The sequence below is a fragment of the Macaca nemestrina genome, chromosome 20 (assembly GCF_043159975.1).
Source record: "Macaca nemestrina isolate mMacNem1 chromosome 20, mMacNem.hap1, whole genome shotgun sequence".
In the NCBI taxonomy this organism is placed as follows: Eukaryota; Metazoa; Chordata; class Mammalia; order Primates; family Cercopithecidae; genus Macaca; species Macaca nemestrina.
In genome coordinates this window covers 59523096-59541274 of record NC_092144.1, presented here as the reverse complement: position 1 = coordinate 59541274, position 18179 = coordinate 59523096, and the positions used below count along the sequence as shown (strand labels likewise).

At 48.3% G+C, this 18179-nt stretch overlaps 2 protein-coding genes across 15 annotated transcripts in view; one reads left to right on the top strand and one right to left on the bottom strand.

Annotated features, from left to right (window-relative positions):
* Window positions 1–4865, bottom strand: part of KASH5 (KASH domain containing 5) — a 31477-nt gene extending 26612 nt beyond the window's left edge. For 2 of the 14 annotated variants that reach the window (XM_071087451.1, XM_071087453.1), the window contains exons 1-3: window positions 4725–4756; window positions 2974–3100; window positions 1732–1868 (exon numbers count right to left, since the gene is read on the bottom strand). In XM_071087451.1, coding sequence (XP_070943552.1) covers window positions 1732–1774 — 43 coding nt within the window. In that variant the 5' untranslated portion in view covers window positions 1775–1868; window positions 2974–3100; window positions 4725–4756. Of the gene's footprint in view, window positions 1–554; window positions 723–1247; window positions 1691–1731; window positions 1871–2973; window positions 3101–4724 lie in introns of those variants that run through there. The other 12 variants (XM_071087452.1, XM_071087454.1, XM_071087455.1 and 9 more) reach the window with 9 other exon arrangements.
* A 4838-nt stretch (window positions 4866–9703) lies between these two features.
* Window positions 9704–18179, top strand: part of LOC105497212 (TEA domain transcription factor 2) — a 55600-nt gene continuing 47124 nt past the window's right edge. The window contains exon 1 of the mRNA XM_071087439.1: window positions 9704–9786. The gene's annotated coding sequence lies outside the window, so the exon portion shown is untranslated. The remainder of the gene's footprint in view (window positions 9787–18179) is intronic.

Below are 18179 nucleotides of genomic sequence, written 5' to 3'. Positions count from 1 at the left end.
TCCGCCCACCTTGGCCTCCCAAAGTGCTGGGATTACAGGCGTGAGCCACCATACCCAGCCCCCTCACTGTCGTTCTCATGTTACATGAACAAGGATCGTGAGGCCCAATGAGATCGTTCACCCAGGGGGGCTTGCCAGAGCGAGCGAAGCTGGGAATAGAACTCAGGACTGGCGTCAGGTCGTGCTGGCTCTGAGGATCAGCATGTGTCTGAAGTCGCATCCCAGGATTCCCCCAGGGAGATGTCATTCCTGTTCCTGAGAAAGATCTCCTTCCTCTGTCTCTCTCTCTCTCTCCTCTATGTCTCTGTCCTTGCCTCTTCTTTACATTTCTCTTTGGCTCTTTCTATCTTTCTCCCAGTCTCTCTTCCCCATGTCCTGTCTCTGTGCCTCCATGTCCCTTGTCCCCATTTTCTTTCCTGTATCTCAGTCTCTGTGCTTCCCTTCCCATATCTCAGCCACTCTCCATTCCCTAAGCCTTCTATTTCCTTCCTCTGCTCTTTCTTTTTCCCTCTGCCTTCCTCTGTCTCCACCTCTCCTTCTGGGTGTGTTCCTACCTTTCCTTCCGGAGACTCTGGAAGCTGGCTCAGCCCTTGCCACCCAGATCCCGGTGGCTGCACGCCCTCTGCTGGTGCAGGTGAAGTTTAGATGGCCTGTCCTCTGGTTCCCACACCCTGGTGTCTGCCTCTGACCCTCCTATCTGGAAAGCTTCCTGAGGCCTGGGGCTTCGTAGAAAAAGACGCAGGCTGTGCTGTGGATGCCTGGGAGCCTCTAAGAAAGGGGCCCTGCCATCCCCATCAGACTGGGTTCTCTCACTTGGCAGATGAGTTTCAGAGAGGCAACGCCAGTGCCTCCTCCCCACCCCCTGAAGCCGCCTTTCACACCCATTCAGCCTGTATCCATCCGTTCATTCAACAGTAACTGAGCGCCTACAATGAGTCAGGAGTTGCTCTGGGGTCCCAACCAATAGGGCAGTCTCTCCTTCCGGAGCACCTCAGCTGAGGCGAGTGTGGATTGAAATGCTCTGTTAGTGTAAAGTACACGCTAGATCTTGAGGACTTAATATGAAAAAAAGAGAATATCTGAATACATTTTTATATTGGCTATAGACTGGATATATTTTATATATATAATATACCTGTATATATATATAATATAGAGGGTATTACTCTGGGTATATAAGGAAAATCTATTATTAGCATTCATTTCACCTGTTCCTTTTTTCTTTTAAAAACTATTAAATTACATACGTGGCTCATATTGTACTTCCACAGGACAGCGCTGCTCTAGGGACTGGGAATACCAGAGTGAATAAAACAGACGCTGCCTTGTGGAGCTCATGCTCTAGTGTGGGAGGCAGAGACAAAACATGACAGATGTGAGCACTACGAGGAGAAGTGAAGCAGGGCAGGGGAGAGAGTGTCACAGGGCAACTGCTTTACATAAGTAAGAAGTACCATCTGGGCAGTGATCTGAGAGGAGTAAGGGGTGCGGCTGCTTGTGCTCTCACACAGTCCAGCCTCCCACAGGAGATAAGGGGTACAGACAGGTGGGCGGGCATACAGTAGGCACTTAATCCACCAGAGTCCCTTCCCTCCCTTCCACCCTGCACTCATGCAAAGGCTCAGCTACCCTCAGTCACCTCTCCCAAGTCCCCGAGTCACAGCCTGGTGCCCATTCACCCATGGCTCCCTCCTCACCCTCCCTGGGGCAAACAGGGTCCCAGTCACTTACTTTCCGCAGTGGGACCACCCACCGGGCCCTCGGGCAGGTCCATGGGCCACCCCTGCTGCTGCGCAGCTGCTGGCAAAGCTACCAGCCTCCCTCCTTCACGGGGAGGGACGGAAAAGGACCAGCTGCCCTGCGCACTCCTGGAAGGAGAAGCAGGGGAATGGTGTCCTCGGAGCAGCCACCAAGGGTCGGGGCCTGCCTGGCCCCACCTGTGCTCCAGGACCTCTGGATCCTCACAACCTGTTTGCCACCCCCGCTGGGACCTGAGCAGCTCGGCTCCGACCTGTTTTATGGATTGGAGGTGTGGGCTGGGGAACGAGGCGGCTGACATCAAAGCGGCTAGTGGGTGGGTCGGAGGGTGTCAATGCCTCCCTTCCTTCACACGGCTCATCGGCTCATCGCTGGCCCAGGCTGCCTGGTTCTCTTCCCTGGCCTTTGTCCCAGCCTTCTATCCCCAGGCTTGCCCTCCAGTCTGTCCCCACAGGGCCCCAGAGCCAACCTGCCCCTCCCCTGCTCAGTACCCCTGCATGGCTCCCCGAACCCTGGGGACGGGCTAGACCCTGGCCCTGACGCCAAGGCCCTGCATGGCTGACCGCCCACCTCAGCACCCCAAATCGCACATGATGCTCCAGCCACACTGAGCTGGACTCTGCCTGGGACGCCCTCCTGCATCCTGCCTCGGCTTCGCGTGGCCTTTTCCGGGAAGCGAGCGGCTGTGTCTGACTCCCACACGGCCCTGGACAGCTGCCGTTCTTGCCACATCAGCCTGGATTTGGCCGGCTGGCTTCTCACGGGAGTTTGATCTTGCTTCGCCCCCTGCTCCCAACCCTCCCGTGGCTCCCTAGTGCCCCAGGACTAAGTTCCAGTCCCTCAGGCTAGAGTGGCATGGAGTAGTCTCTGAAGCTCCTGCCTCTTCCTGTCCCTTTTCTCTCCATCGGGCAACCCGTAGGTCTCTCCTCCTCACAGCCCCAAATCTGCTGCTCCCCTGGTTTCCAACTCAGAATGTACACGGTCCCCCAAGCCCAGGCCACCTCCTCCTCATCCCTGCCAGCCCCACTTGCGGCTGCTCTGGGCAGTCACTGAAGCAGTGACAGGAGTTTGGGGGGCCCCATCCTGCCTCCATTCCACCCAGGCCAACCCAGTGTCTTAGTGGCCGCACTCTGGAGCTACAGAGAGACCTGAGTGCTGCTATCATCACAGCAGGCATGGGCGCCCCTTGGGGCCACCAGTCGAGCCTGGGCTCACCTGTCCTCACCCAGCTCCCCAGCACCTGCTCTCCCTAAGCCACGTGGGCCCGCTGCCACCGTGCACTTCTGGAACGTTCTGGAAACACAGGTCTTTGAAGAGACGCCCTTCCAGGGTCTGGAACACCCTGCAGGGTGCAAAGGGGGGCAATGGCCTTGGCCGGGCCCTGGCGCATGGGCTGGGTTTGGGACGAAGTCCTGAGGGACCCCGAGGGTGTTGGTTGATCTCGGGGGTCTGATGGGACTGGGACGGGGACACTGAAGCAGGATGGGGCCCTGGCAGGAGCTCTGGGTGGTGTGTGCCTTGGAGGGCTTTCAAGGGCTCTGACAAGATTTTGGGGGGTCTCTGGCTGAATTTCTGAGGAGTGTCTGGCTGGACTTTGGGGATTTCGATTTCTGTGGGGGTCTCTGACTGGATTTCAGGAGTCTCTGGCTGGATTTCAGGGGTCTTGATTTCTGCAGGGGTCTGACTGGATTTCTGGGGGCTCTCTGGATTCTGGGGGCTTTGATTTCTGGGGTCTCTGTATTTTGGGGGTCTCGATTTCTTCGGGGGTCTGGATTTTAGGGGTCTTGATTTCTGCAGGGGTCTCTGACTGGATTTCTGGGGTCTCTGGCTGGATTTTGGGGGTCTTGATTTCTGCAGGGGTCTGACTGGATTTCTGGAGGTCTCTGGCTTGATTTTGGAGGTCTTGATTTTTGGGGGGTCTCTGGATTTCTGGGGGTCTCTGGCTGGGTTTGGGGGGTCTTGATTTCTGCAGGGCTCTCTGACTGCATTTCGGGGTCTCCATTTCTGGGGTGTCTTTGATGGACTTCTGGGCTCTCTGAGGGAATCTGAGGTCTGACTGGGTTTGGGAGGGACCTGCCAGGATTTCTGGGGATCTCTGACAGAAGTCCAGGCATCTCTGCTGATTTGGGGAGAGTAACAGGATCTTGGGGAAAGTCTCTGGCAGGCTCTGAGGGACAAGTCTGACAGAACTTCTAGATGATTCTGACAGGATTTCGGGGGTCACCTATAAGATTTTCTGGTGGACTCCTTTCAGAATTTCTGAGGGGATGTCAGGATTCTTTTTTTGAGACTGAGTCTCACTCTTGTCACCCAGGCTGGAGTGCAATGGCATGATCTCAGCTCACTGCAACCTCTGCCTCCCATGTACAAGCAATTCTCCTGCCTCAGCCTCCCAAGTAGCTGGGATTATAGTTGCACACCACTACACCTGACTAATTTTTTGTATTTTTTATAGAGACATGGTTTCACTTCCCCGGGATGGTCTCTATCTTCTGACCTCGTGATCTGCCCACCTCGGCCTCCCAAGTGGTCAGGATTTTTTTTTTTGAGATGGAGTTTCGCTCTTGTTGCTCAGGCTGGAGTGCAATGGCGCGATCTCGGCTCACCGCAACCTCTGCCTCCCAGGTTCAAGCGATTCTCCTGCCTCGGCCTCCCTAGTAGCTGGGATTACAGGCGACTGCCACCACACCCAGCTAATTTTTTGTATTTTTAGTAGAGATGGGGTTTCTCCATGTTGGTCAGGCTGGTCTCGAACTCCCGACCTCAGGAGATCCGCCCGCCTCAGCCTCCCAAAGTGCTGGGATTATAGGCATGAGCCACCACGCCCCGCTTGGTCAGGATTTTAATAGGATTTGGGGGGTCCTGACGCAGGGGAATCTCTCCCACAATATGGGGGGCTTCACTAGGATTTCGGTAGGGGCTGGGAAGGGCCACTCTGGGGAACCTCGCCACGGGGCAGGGCGCACCTGGAGCCACGTCCTAGTCTCGGGACACAACCGACGGCCACGAACGACGAACGGCAGTTGAGTTGGGGGAGGAGTGCGTGAGCTTTTCCCGCCAGAAAGAGTAAAAGGAGGCGAGGGATCGCGAGTGCGCGTGCGCAGCGTCTGAGCCCCGCCCCTCCCCGTCCGGGCTCCTCCTAAGACGCAGGTGGACACCGGCGGCCGTCGCGTGCCACGCATGCGCGCTGGCGCAGCGGGCGGTGGCCCCAGAGTTTCTGTCTGGTGGTGGAAGGCGGGGATGGCTGCGCCCGCCATGCTGTGGCTCGTGTTCTCTTCGGCTTCAGGCTTCGGTGAAATGGGCCGAGGAAGAGGGAATTTAACTGAGGGACTCCTTGTCCGTCCCCTATTTCTTTCTTTTTTTTTTTTTTGAGATGGAGTCTCGCTCTGTCGCCCAGGCTGGAGTGCAGTGGGGCAATCTCTGCTCACTGCAAGCTCCGCCCCCCGGGTTCAAGTGATTCTCCTGCCTCAGCCTCCCGAGTAGCTGGGATTATAGGCGCCCGCCACCATACCCGGCTAATTTTTGTATTTTTAGTAGAGATGGGGTTTCACCATGTTGGCCGGGCTGGTACCGAACTCCCAACCTCAGGTGATCTACCCGCATCAGCCTCCCAAAGTGCTGGGATTACGGGCGTGAGCCACGGTGTCCGGCCTGACCTTTCTATATATTGCCAGATTTTCTTTTCTTTTCTTTTCTTTTCTTTTCTTTTCTTTTCTTTTCTTTTCTTTTCTTTTCTTTTCTGTAAGATCCCTGTTGGGTTTTGTTAACAAGGCTATGCTGATATATAATGTGTGGAGAAGTGTTCTCTCTTTTTCTGTTCTTTGGAAGTGCTAGTGTAGGATTGATGTTATTTATTTTTTATATGTTTGGAAGAAGTCACCAGCCATCTGGACCTAGAGTTTTCTTTGTGGAAATACTTTAAATTACAAATTCTATTTCTTTTATAAAAATACAATTATTCAGATGCTCTATTTTATTTTTGGTAAGTTGTGGTTTTCAAGGAATTTTTCCATTTTATCTAAAATTTCAAATAATTTGCATAAAGTTCATAATATTGTCTTTTTTTGGAGGGGGAGAAATGCGGTCTTATTATGTTAGGCTGGTCTCGAACTCCTGGCCTCAAATGATCCTCCTACCTTGGCCTCCCAAAGTGCTGGTGTTACTGGCATGAGCCACCATGCCCAGCCAATCTTTTTAGTATCTGTAAGATATGTGGTGATGGATATTAATAATTTGTGCCATCTCTCTTTTCTCTTCTCCCCTCCCCTCCCTTTACCCTTCTCCTCTCGCCTCCCCCTTCTCCCCTCCCCCTTTCTCCCCTCCCCCTATTTCCCTCTCCTTTCCCCTTCCCTCCGCCTCCCCTCCCCCTCCCTTCTCCCCCTTCCCTTCCCCCTCCCGTCTCTTCCCCTCCCACCTCCCCTCTTCCCCTCCCCTGTACCTTCCCCTACCTTTCCCCACCTCCTCCCCTCCTCTTCTCCCATTCCCCCACTCCCCTCCTTTCCACTCCCGCTCCACTTCCTCCTGTACCCTCCCCTCCCCTCCCCTCCCCCTTCCTCTCTTTTTGAGACAGGGTCTCACCCAGGCTAGAATGCAGTAATGTGACCCTAGCTCACTGTGGCCTCCACCTCCTGGGCTCAAGTAATCCTCCTACCTCAGCCTCCTGAGTAGGTAGGACTTCAGCCATGTGCCCTCAAGCTCCTGATCTGCTGTTCTTTTTCCAGCTTTTCCACCCCAACTTCTTGAGGTGAATGCTTAGGTCACTGATATTTTTAGGTCGTTAGGTCATTGATGGTTTTTTTTGAGACTCGAGTTTCACTCTGTTACGCAGTCTGGAGTGCAGTGGCGCCATCTTGGCTCACTGCAACCTCTGCCTCTAGAGTTCAAGCGATTCTCCTGCCTCAACCTACTGAGTAGCTGGGATTACAGGCGTGCCCTGCCATGCCTGGCTAATTTTTTGTATTTTTAGTAGAGTTGGGGTTTCAACATGTTGGCCAGACTGGTCTTGAACTCCTGACCTCAGGTGAGCCACCTGCCTTGGCCTCCTAAAGTGCTGGGATTAGAGGCGTGAGCCACTGTGCCCAGCCAGGTCATTTGATTTTTAATAATCTCTTCTAATACATGCATTTAGAGCCACCATTTGCCTTCTAAAAACTTCTGTAGCTACACTTGACACATTTGTTATGTCACATTTCTATTATTATTTTTTGAGACAGAGTCTCGATCTGCCATCCAGACTGGAGTGCAATGGCACCATCTTGGCTCACTGCAATCTCCACCTCCTGGGTTCAAGCGGTTCTCCTGCCTCAGCCTCCTGAGTAGCTGGGATTACAGGCATGCACCACCACACCCGGCTAATTTTTGTATCTTTTGTAGAGATGGGGGTTTCTCCATGTTGGCTAGGCTGGTCTCGATCTCCTGACCTCAAGTGATCTGCCTGCCTCAGCCTCCCAGAGTGCTGGGATTATTGGCATGAGCCACCATGCCTGGCCATGTTTCCATTATTATCAATTCAAAATATTTTCTAATTTGACCTGAGTGATAATTTTTAGAGATATATTGCTTACTTCCCTGTTATATTTTTATTATTTATTTATTTATTTATTTTTGAGATGGAGTCTTGCTCTGTTGCCAGGTTGGAGTACAGTGGCATGATCTTGGCTCACTCCAACCTCTGCCTCCTGGATTCAAGCGATTCTCCTGCCTCAGCCTCCTGAGTAGCTGGGACTACAGGCACGCACCACCACGGTCAGCTTTTTTTTTTTTTGTATTTTCAGTAGAGACAGGGTTTCACCATGTTGGCCAGGACGGTCTCGATCTCTTGACCTCGTGATTCGTCCGCCTCAGCCTCCCAAAGTGCTGAGATTACAGGCATGAGCCACTGCGTCTGGCCCCATGCTATCTTTTTATTATTGCTTCGTATTTAATTCACTGTGGTCAGAGAACATACAAACATACTCTATATGATTTCCCTTCTTTGACGTTTGTTGAGATTTGCTTTATAGTCCATTATTTGGTCTGTTTTAGCAAATGCTTCATGTATATTTGAAAAGAGTGGCCAGGCACGGTGGCTCATACCTGTAATCCCAGCACTTTGGGAGACCAAGTTGGGTGGATCATCTGAAGTCAGGAGTTCAAAACCAGCCTGGCCAACATGGCGAAACCCTGTCTCTACTAAAAATACAAAATTAGCCAGATGTGGTGGCATGTGCCTGTAATCCAAGCTACTCAGGAGGCTGAGGCAGGAGAACCTGGGAGATGGAGGCTGCAGTGAACTGAGATCGTGCCACTGCACTACAGCCTGGGCAAGACAGAGTGAGACTCCATCTCAAAAAAAAAAGAAAGAAAAAAAAAAGGCCAGGCATGGTGGCTTATGCCTGTAGTCCCAGCACTTTGGGAGGCTGAGGCAGGTGGATCACCTGAGGTTGGGAGTTCGAGACCAGCCTGACCAACATGGTGAAACCCCATCTCTACTAAAAATAAAAAAAAAAAAAAAACTAGCCAGGTGTGGTGGTACACGCCTGTCTTCCCAGCTACTTGGGAGGCTGAGGCAGGAGAATTGATTGAATCTGGAAGGCAGAGGTTGCTAGGAGCCGATATTGTGCCATTAGACTCTAGCATGGGCAACAAGAGTGAAACTCTGTCTCAAACAAACAAACAAAAGAACAGAGTGCATATCCTGCAGTTCAGCTATGTCAGGTCAAGTTTGTTAATCCTGCTATTCAAATCTTTAATATCTTTACTGTTTGCTTCTTGTACTGAATGACTGTGGATTTTTCCATTTCTCCTTTCAGTTCTGTAATTTTTGCTTTATATATGTTGAAGCTATATTATTAAATGCATACAGATTTAGAACGGTTGTATCCTTCTGGTGACTTGACCCTCTTTATTACCTTGAAATGTCCTTTTTTACTTCTAGCAATGCTTTTTGCCTTAATGGCTACTTTGATGTAGAGATTACTCCAGCTTTCTTTGGTTAGTGTTTATATAGTGTATCTTTTTCATCCTGTAACTTTCCATCTTTTTGTGTGCTTACAGTTAAGGCATGTCTCTTGTAACAGCATATAGTTGGGTTTTGTTTTTATGCTGACTGCTAATTTTTGACTTTACCAAAACTCTCAGTGAAGTGTAATATCTATATAGAACAGTCCACAGATCATAAGTGATAAGCTTTATGAATTTTCAGAAATTGAACCCATCTGTGTTATCTAAACCCATTTCAATATACAACATACTACCTGCCTCCGAGACTCTTCCTCATGGCTCCTTCCAGTCCTTACTCTCCTAAGGGTGACTTTTACCCTAGTTTTTTTTCTTTTTCTTTTTTTGTTTTGAGACAGAGTCTCCTTCTGTGGCCCAGGCTGGAGTGTAGCAGCGCAATCTCGTCTCACTCTAACCACCGCCTCCCGGGTTCAAGCAATTCTCATGTCTCAGCCTCCCGAGTAGCTAGGATTACAGGCATGTGCTACTGTGTCTGGCTAATTTTTGTATTTTTAGTAGAGATGGGGTTTCACCATGTTGGTCAGGCTGGTCTTGAACTCCTGACCTCAGGTGATCTGCTCACCTTAGCCTCCCAAAGTGCTGGGATTACATGCATGAGCCACTGTGCCCGGCCTACCCCAATTTCTAATGACATAGATAAGTTTTATTTGTTTTCTTATTCAGAATAAATAAAACCATACAGAAACTTTTTTGTTTCTGGTTATTTTGTTAAACGTCATATAAGATTCAACCATGTTGTTGCATGTAGTTGTAGATCAGAAAATATGTGCCTTTTATTTGGAGTATTTAGTGTCAGTTACTTAAAAATATCTTTATACAGTATTTTTAAAATTTCAAACATACATAAAGTAAACATAATGAACCCATATATACCTAACACGTAGCTTTAGCAATTATCAACATTCTGCCTTTTTTTTTTTTTTGGAAACAGGGTCTCTCTCTGTTACCCAGGCTGGAGTACAGTGGCGCATTCTTGACTGACTGCAACCTCCATCTCCCAGGCTCAAGCGATCCTCCCACCTTGGATCTGTGAGTTGATGTCTTTCATCAATTTTGTAAAATTCTTGCCCAGTAGTTCGTTAGTATTGCTTCCTCCTCATTGTTTTTTTCCTCTCTTCTAGGACTCTAATATGTATTTCTTAGACCTTTTAACCATGATCTGTATGTCTCATATGTTTTTAATGTATTTTCTACCCTATTTCTGTGTAATTTAATCTAGATATTTTCTATTGATCTGTTTTCCAGTGTGTCTAACCTGCTGTGGGACTAATCTACTGAATTTTTATTTTAATTAATTTATTTTTAAGTTCTAGAATTTATATTGGATTCTTCCCCCCTCCTTAGATTCCAGTTCTCTGATGAAATTATCCATCTTTTCATCTATTTTTGGGGAACATATTAATTATAGTTATTGAAAGCCTATATCTGAGAACTCTAATATCTGGATCACCTTTGGGTACATACTTCTAGTGTATATTTTTTCTCTTGGTTTTCTGTCATTTGGTCTTATTTCCTGGCAAGATTGGTAATTTTTAAATTAAAATATAAAAATTATATGGTATTATCTTCCCTTGGAAATAATTTAATTTTCTTGGCTGGGCGTGATGGTTCATACCTGTAATCCCAGCACTTTGGGAGGCCGAGACGGGTTGATCACAAGGTCAGGAGTTCAAGGCCAGCCTTGTTAATATGGTGAAACCCCATCTACCGGGTTCAAGCAACTTTCATGCCTCAGCCTCCCGACTAGCTGGGATTACAGGTGCCCGCCACTGTGCCTGACTAATTTTTGTATTTTTAGTAGAGATGGGGTTTCACCATGTTGGCCAGACTGGTCTTGAACTCCTGACCTCAGGTGATACGCCTGCCTCAGCCTCCCAAAGTGTTGGGATTACAGGTGTGAACCATCACACCTGGCTTGTATTCAGCTTTTATAGTTTTTAGTGGGGAGTTAGTCAGCTACTAGCTACTCCATCCATAGTGGCAAGCAAAAGTTTGGGATAATCTTTTTGATGAGTAAATACATATATGTTACTTCCTTAATTGTAACACTTAGCTCACTTCCCATTTTAAATAGAATAACATAAAAACTCCTCACTGTGCCCCAAAGACCCTGCATGATCTGCTGTCTTGTACCCTACATCTACTTTTGTGATCTTATTCCCTATTTATCTCCATCAATAACTGCTCTGTCCAGCTTGGCCTCTTTGTTTTTGATCAAGCCAAGCCATTTCCAACCTCAGGACCTTTGCACTTGCTGTTCCCTCAGCCTGAAAGTCTCTTTCTCCAGATTTACCATGGACGGGATTTGCTCCATTACCCCAGTTCAGTCTCTGTGTATGTATCAGAGAGACTACCCTATCTAAGATGAGCTCAGTCCCCTTGGAGTTTCCTTTCTGCCTCATGTTGCTTTATTCTTCACAGCATTTGCCATTGCTTGATAGACATTTATTGTTTCTCTCCCCCACCAAATCTTGTGAGGCTGGGGCATTGTTTTATTCACTGCTTAATCCCCACTGCTTAGAATAGTGTCAGGGGTCTGGGCACATTGGTTCATGCCTATAATCCCAGGACTTTGGGAAGCTGAGGCAGGCAGATCGCTTGAGCCCAGGAGCTCGAGACCAGTCTGGGCAACATGGAGAAACCCCATTTCTACAAAAAAAAAAAAAAAAAAATTACAAAAAATAGCCGGGCATGGTGGCATATGCCTGGGGTCCCAGCTACTCAGGAGGCTGGGGTGGGAGGATCACCTGAGCCCAGGAGGCAGAGGTTGCAGTGAGCTCAGATCACGCCACTGCACTCCAGCCTGGGCGACAAAGTGAGACTCCGTCCCCCCCCCAAAAAAAATAAACCCCAAAGTCTTATGAATTAACACTTTTTTTCCAGTCAAAAAATCAGGATAATATCAGGGAATACCAGACCTGGTAACTGAGTAGATGCTGGGGGTCTCACCCAAGTGTGTGAAGCCACTGGGAGGAAGACGCTGAAATAGTCTGAGATGTAGTGGTTGTGGGTGGGTTCATGAGATTTTCTTGGGGGAAGCAAGGCCCAGGAGAGAGTGGCCCATCCCCATCCTCTGTTGCTTTCTTTCTCTCTAATTGGGCTAATGCCCAGTTAAGTCTTCAAAGATCTTGAGCACTGAGAGGCTTTCAGGCCCCCTCCTCTATAACATAATAATGTAAAGTGGAGACCAGCTGCTAGTAAAGCACTAAATGCAAAAGGTAAAACTATAAAGTTAGTAAAAGAAAACGTAGGAAAGTATTAATGACTTCTTTTAGGGATCTCAGAAGGATGAATCATAAGTCAAAAAAATTAATTTGATTATACCAGTATTAAGGGTTTCTATTCATCAAGGATCCCAAGGGCCAAGATCATGAGAGATGAGATGATGGCCCAGCGGAAGATACTTGCAGTGTCTAAAATTGAGCAGGGGCTGGGCATGGTGGCCTACACCTGTAATCCCAGCACTTTGGGAGGCCAAGGCAGGCAGATCACCCGAGGTCAGGAGTTTGAGACTGGCCTGGCCAACAGATTTTGTATTTTGTAGCCGGATGTGGTGGCACATGCCTATAATCCCAACTACTTGGGAAGCTGAGGCAGGAGATTCACTTAAACCTGGGAGGTGGAGGTTGTGGTGAGCTGAGATCATGCCACTACACTCCAGCCTGGGCGACAGAGTGAGACTCCATCTCTATTAAAAAAAAAAAATTAAATTGACAAGGGATTAAAAGGTAGGTGATTGAAGGAACTCCTACAAATAAAAAAGAAAAGGGTAACAACCCCATCAGAAAAAAATGACCAAGAATTTACAGAAAAGCAGGCAATTTACAGAAGGGGAAATCCAAAAAACTAACAAATATGTGATAAGGAGCTCAAAAGATTAGTAACCAGAAACGTTCCAATCAAAGCAACAGGAAACTACCCTTTTTAGATTGGCAGACCTCAACAAGCTGAATAATGCTTTATCATTTAGGGTTTGATTAGAGAAACAGATCCATTGTGACTTATACAGTTGATCCTTGAACAATCAAGTTTGAACTGCAAGGGTCCACTTACACATTATTCAAAAAATATATTGAGGCCAGGTGTGGTGGCTCATGCCTGTAATCCCAGCACTTTGGGAGGCCAAGACAGGAGGATCGCTTGAGCCTAGGAGTTTGAAACCACCCTGGGTAACATATGGAGACCCTGTCTCTACAAAAAAATTTTAAAAAAGAAACAATTAGGGCTGGACGTGGTGGCTCATACCTGTAATCCCAGCACTCTGGGAGGCCAAGGTAGGCAGATCATTTGATGTCGGGAGTTTGAGACCAGCCTGACCAACATGGTGAAACCTCATCTCTACTAAAAATATAAAAAAAATTAGCCAGGTGTGGCTGGGCACAGTGGCTCACACCTGTAACCCCAGCTCTTTGGGAGGCCAAGGTAGGAGGATCACCTGAGGTCAGGAGTTCAAGGCCAGCCTGGCCAGCATGATGAAACCGCATCTCTACTAAAAATACAATAATTGGCCAGGCGTGGTGGCAGGCACCTGTAATCCCAGCTACTCGGGAGGCTGAGGCAGGAGAATTGCTTGAACCAGGGAGGCGGAGGTTGCAGTGAGCTAAGATTGTGCCATTGCACTCCAGCCTGGGTGACAGAGCAAGAGTCTGTCACAAACAAAAAGTTAGTCTATCAAAACTTATGTATACAAACACAGACTATACATGGCACCTTTAAAAGTCGAGAGAAATGTAAACAAACATAAAGATGCAGTATTAAATCATAACTGCATAAAATTCACTGCAGTAAGACTGTACTGCGGTAGTATTTTTGCAGCCACTTTCCATTGCTATTGCAGTGGGCTCAAGTGCTGTGGGTATCTGCTCAAAATGCTGTGTGATGCTAATCATCTGCCAGTGAGCAATTTGTCTCTTTCCTAAATCGTACATTGCAGTAAAGTGATCTCTTGAGATTATCACATATTTTTCACTGTGTTTAGTGCAATATGGTAAACCTTGAGGAACACCATGGGACCCACATGAAGTGCCACTAATGATGCTGGAAGTGCTCCCAAGAAGCAGAGAAAAGTTACAACATACCAGAAAAAGTTGACTTGCTTGATGTACAAATTGTAGTCTGTAGCTGTAGTTGCCCACCATTTCAGACACACAATTCATCTTATCAACAGAAGGCATAAACTTAGGGTTACCCTAGGTACAGTACACTAGTGTAAATGCAATTTATCTTCCTTACAATTTTTTGTTTTGTTTTGTTTTGTTTTTGAGACGGAGTTTCGCTCTTGTTGCCCAGGCTGGAGTGCAGTGGCATGATTTCGGCTCACTGCACCCTCCACCTCCCAGGTTCAAATGATTCTCCTACCTCAGCCTCCCACATGGCTGGGATTACAGGCATGCGCCACCACGCCCAGCTAACTTTTGTATTTTTAGTAGAGATGGGGTTTCACCATGTTGGTCAGGCTGGTCTCAAAGTCCTGACCTCAGGTAGTCCTCCCGCCTCAGCCTCCAGAAGTGCTGGGGTTACAGGCGTGAGCCACCGTGCCCGGCGATTTTATTTTTTTTTAACCCTCTCCTAACTTCCTCTGATTTCCTTAGTAACATTTTCTTTTTGGTAGCTCACTTTATTGTTTGCATATAGTATATAATACATATAACACAGTGAGGCATGGTGGCTCACGCCTGTAATCCCAGAACTTTGGGAGGCCAAGGTGGGCTGATCGCTTGAGCCTAGGAATTGGAGACACCCCAGGGCAACATGGTGAAACCCTCCTCTCTACTAAAAACACAAAAATTAGCCAGATGTGGTTGTGAGAGCTTTACCTGTGGTCCTGGCTACCTGGGAGGCTGAGGAGGGGGGATCGCTTGAACCAGGGAGGTCGAGGCTGGAGTGAGCTATGATCGTGCCACTGCACTCCACCCTGGGTGACAGGGCAAGATCCTGTATCAAAAAAAAAAAAAAAAAAATCCCAGAAAACATATATCATAAAAAATATGTGTTCATCTAGTGTTTATGTAAAGCTTCTGGTCAATAGCACGCTATTAGTCATTAAGGTTTTGGGGAGTCAAAATTGATCTTCAGATTTTTTCCTTCGCAGGGGGTTAGTCCCCTAAACCCTGAGTTGTTCAGGGTAAACTGTTTAATAGAATTGTTAATTAACTAATTGCTTTAATAGCTTTATTGAGTCATCATTCACACACCACATAGTTTACCCATTTAAAGTGTATAATTCAGTGGTTTTCAGTATACTCACAGAGTTCTACAATCATCACAATTAATTTTAGAACATTTTCACCACTCCGAAACAAAGCCCCACATCTCTTAGCCATTATCCTTAACTCAACCTTCCTTTCCCTGAAGCCCCACATAACCATGAATCTGCTTTCTGTCTCTGTAGATTTGCCTTGCTAAATAAACTTTATAGGAAGCCATTGGTTTGGACTGAGCTCCTGCACTAGGCCCAAGAGACCAGCGGAGTCACTCATGCTACAGTTCCATGTCAGCAAGCTGAAAGTAAATTATCTGACCTCTGAGAATTTAGAGGAGACAGGAGAGAGAGAAATAACAGCCACATCTTCTAGCTAGCATGATAAGGAAGTCCCCTCTGTTTTAACCTTTACAAGTAAAGTAACTTTGTTTGTTTGTTTGTTTGTTTTTTGAGACGGAGTCTTGCTCTGTTGCCCAGGCTGGAGTGTAATGGCGTGATCTCGGCTCACTGCAACCTCTGCCTCCTGGGTTCAAGCAATTCTTCTGCCTCAGCCTCCTGGGTAGCTGGGATTACAGGCACCCACCGCCATGCCCGGCTAATTTTTTGTATTTTTAGTAGAGACGTGGTTTCACTGTGTTGGCCAGGCTGGTCTGGAACACCTGACCTCAGATGATCCACCCGCCTTAGCCTTCTAAAGTGCTGGGGTACAGGCATGAGCCTCCACACCTGGCCACAAGTAAAATAACTTTGAAATAATTAATTGGGGCCGGGCACGGTGTTTCACACCTGTAATCCCAGCACTTTGGGAGGCTGAGGCAGGTGGATCACGAGGTCAGGAGATGGAGACCATCCTGGCTAACATGGTGAAACTCTGTCTCTACTAAAAATACAAAAAATTAGCCGGGCATGGTGGTGGGTGCCTATAGTCCCAGCTACTCAGGAGGCTGAGGCAGGAGAATCGCTTGAACCCGGGAGGCAGAGGTTGCAGTGAGCTGAGATCGCGCCACTGCACTCCAGCCTGGGCGACAGAGCGAGACTTCATCTCAAAGGGAAAAAAAAAAAAAAAAAAGGAGGTATTCAAAACGAATCTGATAGTTTGATGACAGATAATTGTTCTGTAATAAGAAAATTTAAAAAAAAAAAATGAAAAAGAAACGTAATCCCTGGTCAGGCACAGTAGTTCACGCCTGTAATCCCAGCACTTTGGGAGGCTGAGGTGGGTGGATCACTTGAGGTCAGGAGTTCGAGACCAGCCTGGCGAACATGGTGAAACCCCGTCTCTACTAAAAATACAAAAACTAGCTGGGTGTGGCAGCAGGAGCCTTTAATCCCAGCTACTCAGGAGGCTGAGGCAGGAGAATCACTTGAACCCGGGAGGTACAGATTGCAGTGAGCCGAGATCGGAAACCACCCTTCTCTGCTCGGCTCATGGGAACACTCATTCTACTTTACAGAATGAGGTACTGCCCTATTCTAGGATTGCAAATAAAAGCCAATGTGGGCCGGGTGCAGTGGCTCACGCCTGTCATCCCAGCACTTTGGGAGGCCAAGGTGGGTGGATCATGAGGTTAGGAGTTTGAGAACAGCCTGGCCAATATGGTGAAACCCTGTCTCTACTAAAAAATACAAAAATTAGCCGGGCATGATAGTGTGTGCCTGTAGTCCCAGCTACTTGGGAGGCTGAGACAGAAGAATCTCTTGAACCTGAAAGGCGGAGATCACGCCACTGCACTTCATCCAGCCTGGGTGACAGAGCAAGACTCTGTCTCAAAAACAAAACAAAACAAAACAAAAAAACACAATGTGAGGATACAGTGAGAAAGCAGCCATCCTCAACCCAAGGAGAGAGGCCTTAGAAGCAGCCAAACTTGGCCGGGCGTGGTAGCTCATGCCTGTAATCCCAGCACTTTGAGAGGATGAGGCAGGCAGATCACCTGAGGTTGGGAGTTTGAGACTAGCCTGGCCAACATGGTAAAACCCCATCTCTACTAAAAATACAAAAATTAGCTGGGTGTGGTGGTGAGCTACTTGGGAGGCTGAGGCATGAGAATCACTTGAACTTGGGTGGCGGCGGTGATCATAGTGAGTTGAGATCATGTCACTGCACTCCAGCCTGGGCGACAGAGCAAGACTCTGTTTAAAAAAAAAAAAAAAAAAAAAAAAGGGCTGGGCGCGGTGGCTCAAGCCTGTAATCCCAGCACTTTGGGAGGCCGAGGCGGGTGGATCACAAGGTCAGGAGATCGAGACCATCCTGGCTAACACCGTGAAACCCCGTCTCTACTAAAAAAAAAAAAAATACAAAAAACTAGCCGGGCATGGTGGCGGGCGCCTATAGTCCCAGCTACTCGGGAGGCTGAGGCAGGAGAATGGCTTGAACCCGGGGGGCGGAGCTTGCAGTGAGCCGAGATCGTGCCACTGCACTCCAGCCTGGGCGACAGAGCGAGACTCCGTCTCAAAAAAAAAAAAAAAAAAGTTGACTTGCATTCATTGTACTCACTGTTGGGTTCCTGAGTGTGTGAGTCTATGGGGTGATCCGGCGCTCAGCTTGGGCCTCAAGGGAGAGAGTACATGCCATGTCCAGGTCCTAGATGGGACTCAGCACTGGGGAGGATCAGATCAGCCTTCTCCTTGATGGGTCATGACGGAGGATTCTCAGAGGGGACAGGAAATGCTCTGGGGAAGGGCAAAGTGGACAGACCACCAAAGGCAAGCTCTGTGAGCTTCCAAGTTTGGACGAGGCATCAGGCCTGGAAGTGAGGGAGTTTGGGGTGGTGAGCAGGGAGGGTCAGATAGAGGGACAAAGAGAGAAATAGCAAGTTGGAGATAGAGTCCTTCCATCGGGGTGAGTTGGAATGAGAAGATGAAGACTAGGATAGGCGGGTGTGGACACAACAGAGTCGAGGCTGGAGATGACATGGGAAGGACCTGAGTGGGGCTGGATAGTGGTCCCCCAAAGATGGTCACCCTCTAATTCCTGGAACCTGTAAGTATGTTGTCCAGGAAGGTCCAGTCCAATCACATGAGCCCTTCAAAGCAGAGGACTGTCTCAGCCAGAAGAGGAAGGTATACCAGAGATGGGACACAAGGGGAAGTCAGAGTCCCGCCGTGACACTGGGCTGTGGCTCTGGGATGTCAGGTGCACCTGCAGTAACCGGAGAGAGGCCTCTTGGAGCTAAGGGTTGGTGGCCCCCAGCTGACAGCCAGTGAGAACATGGGGACC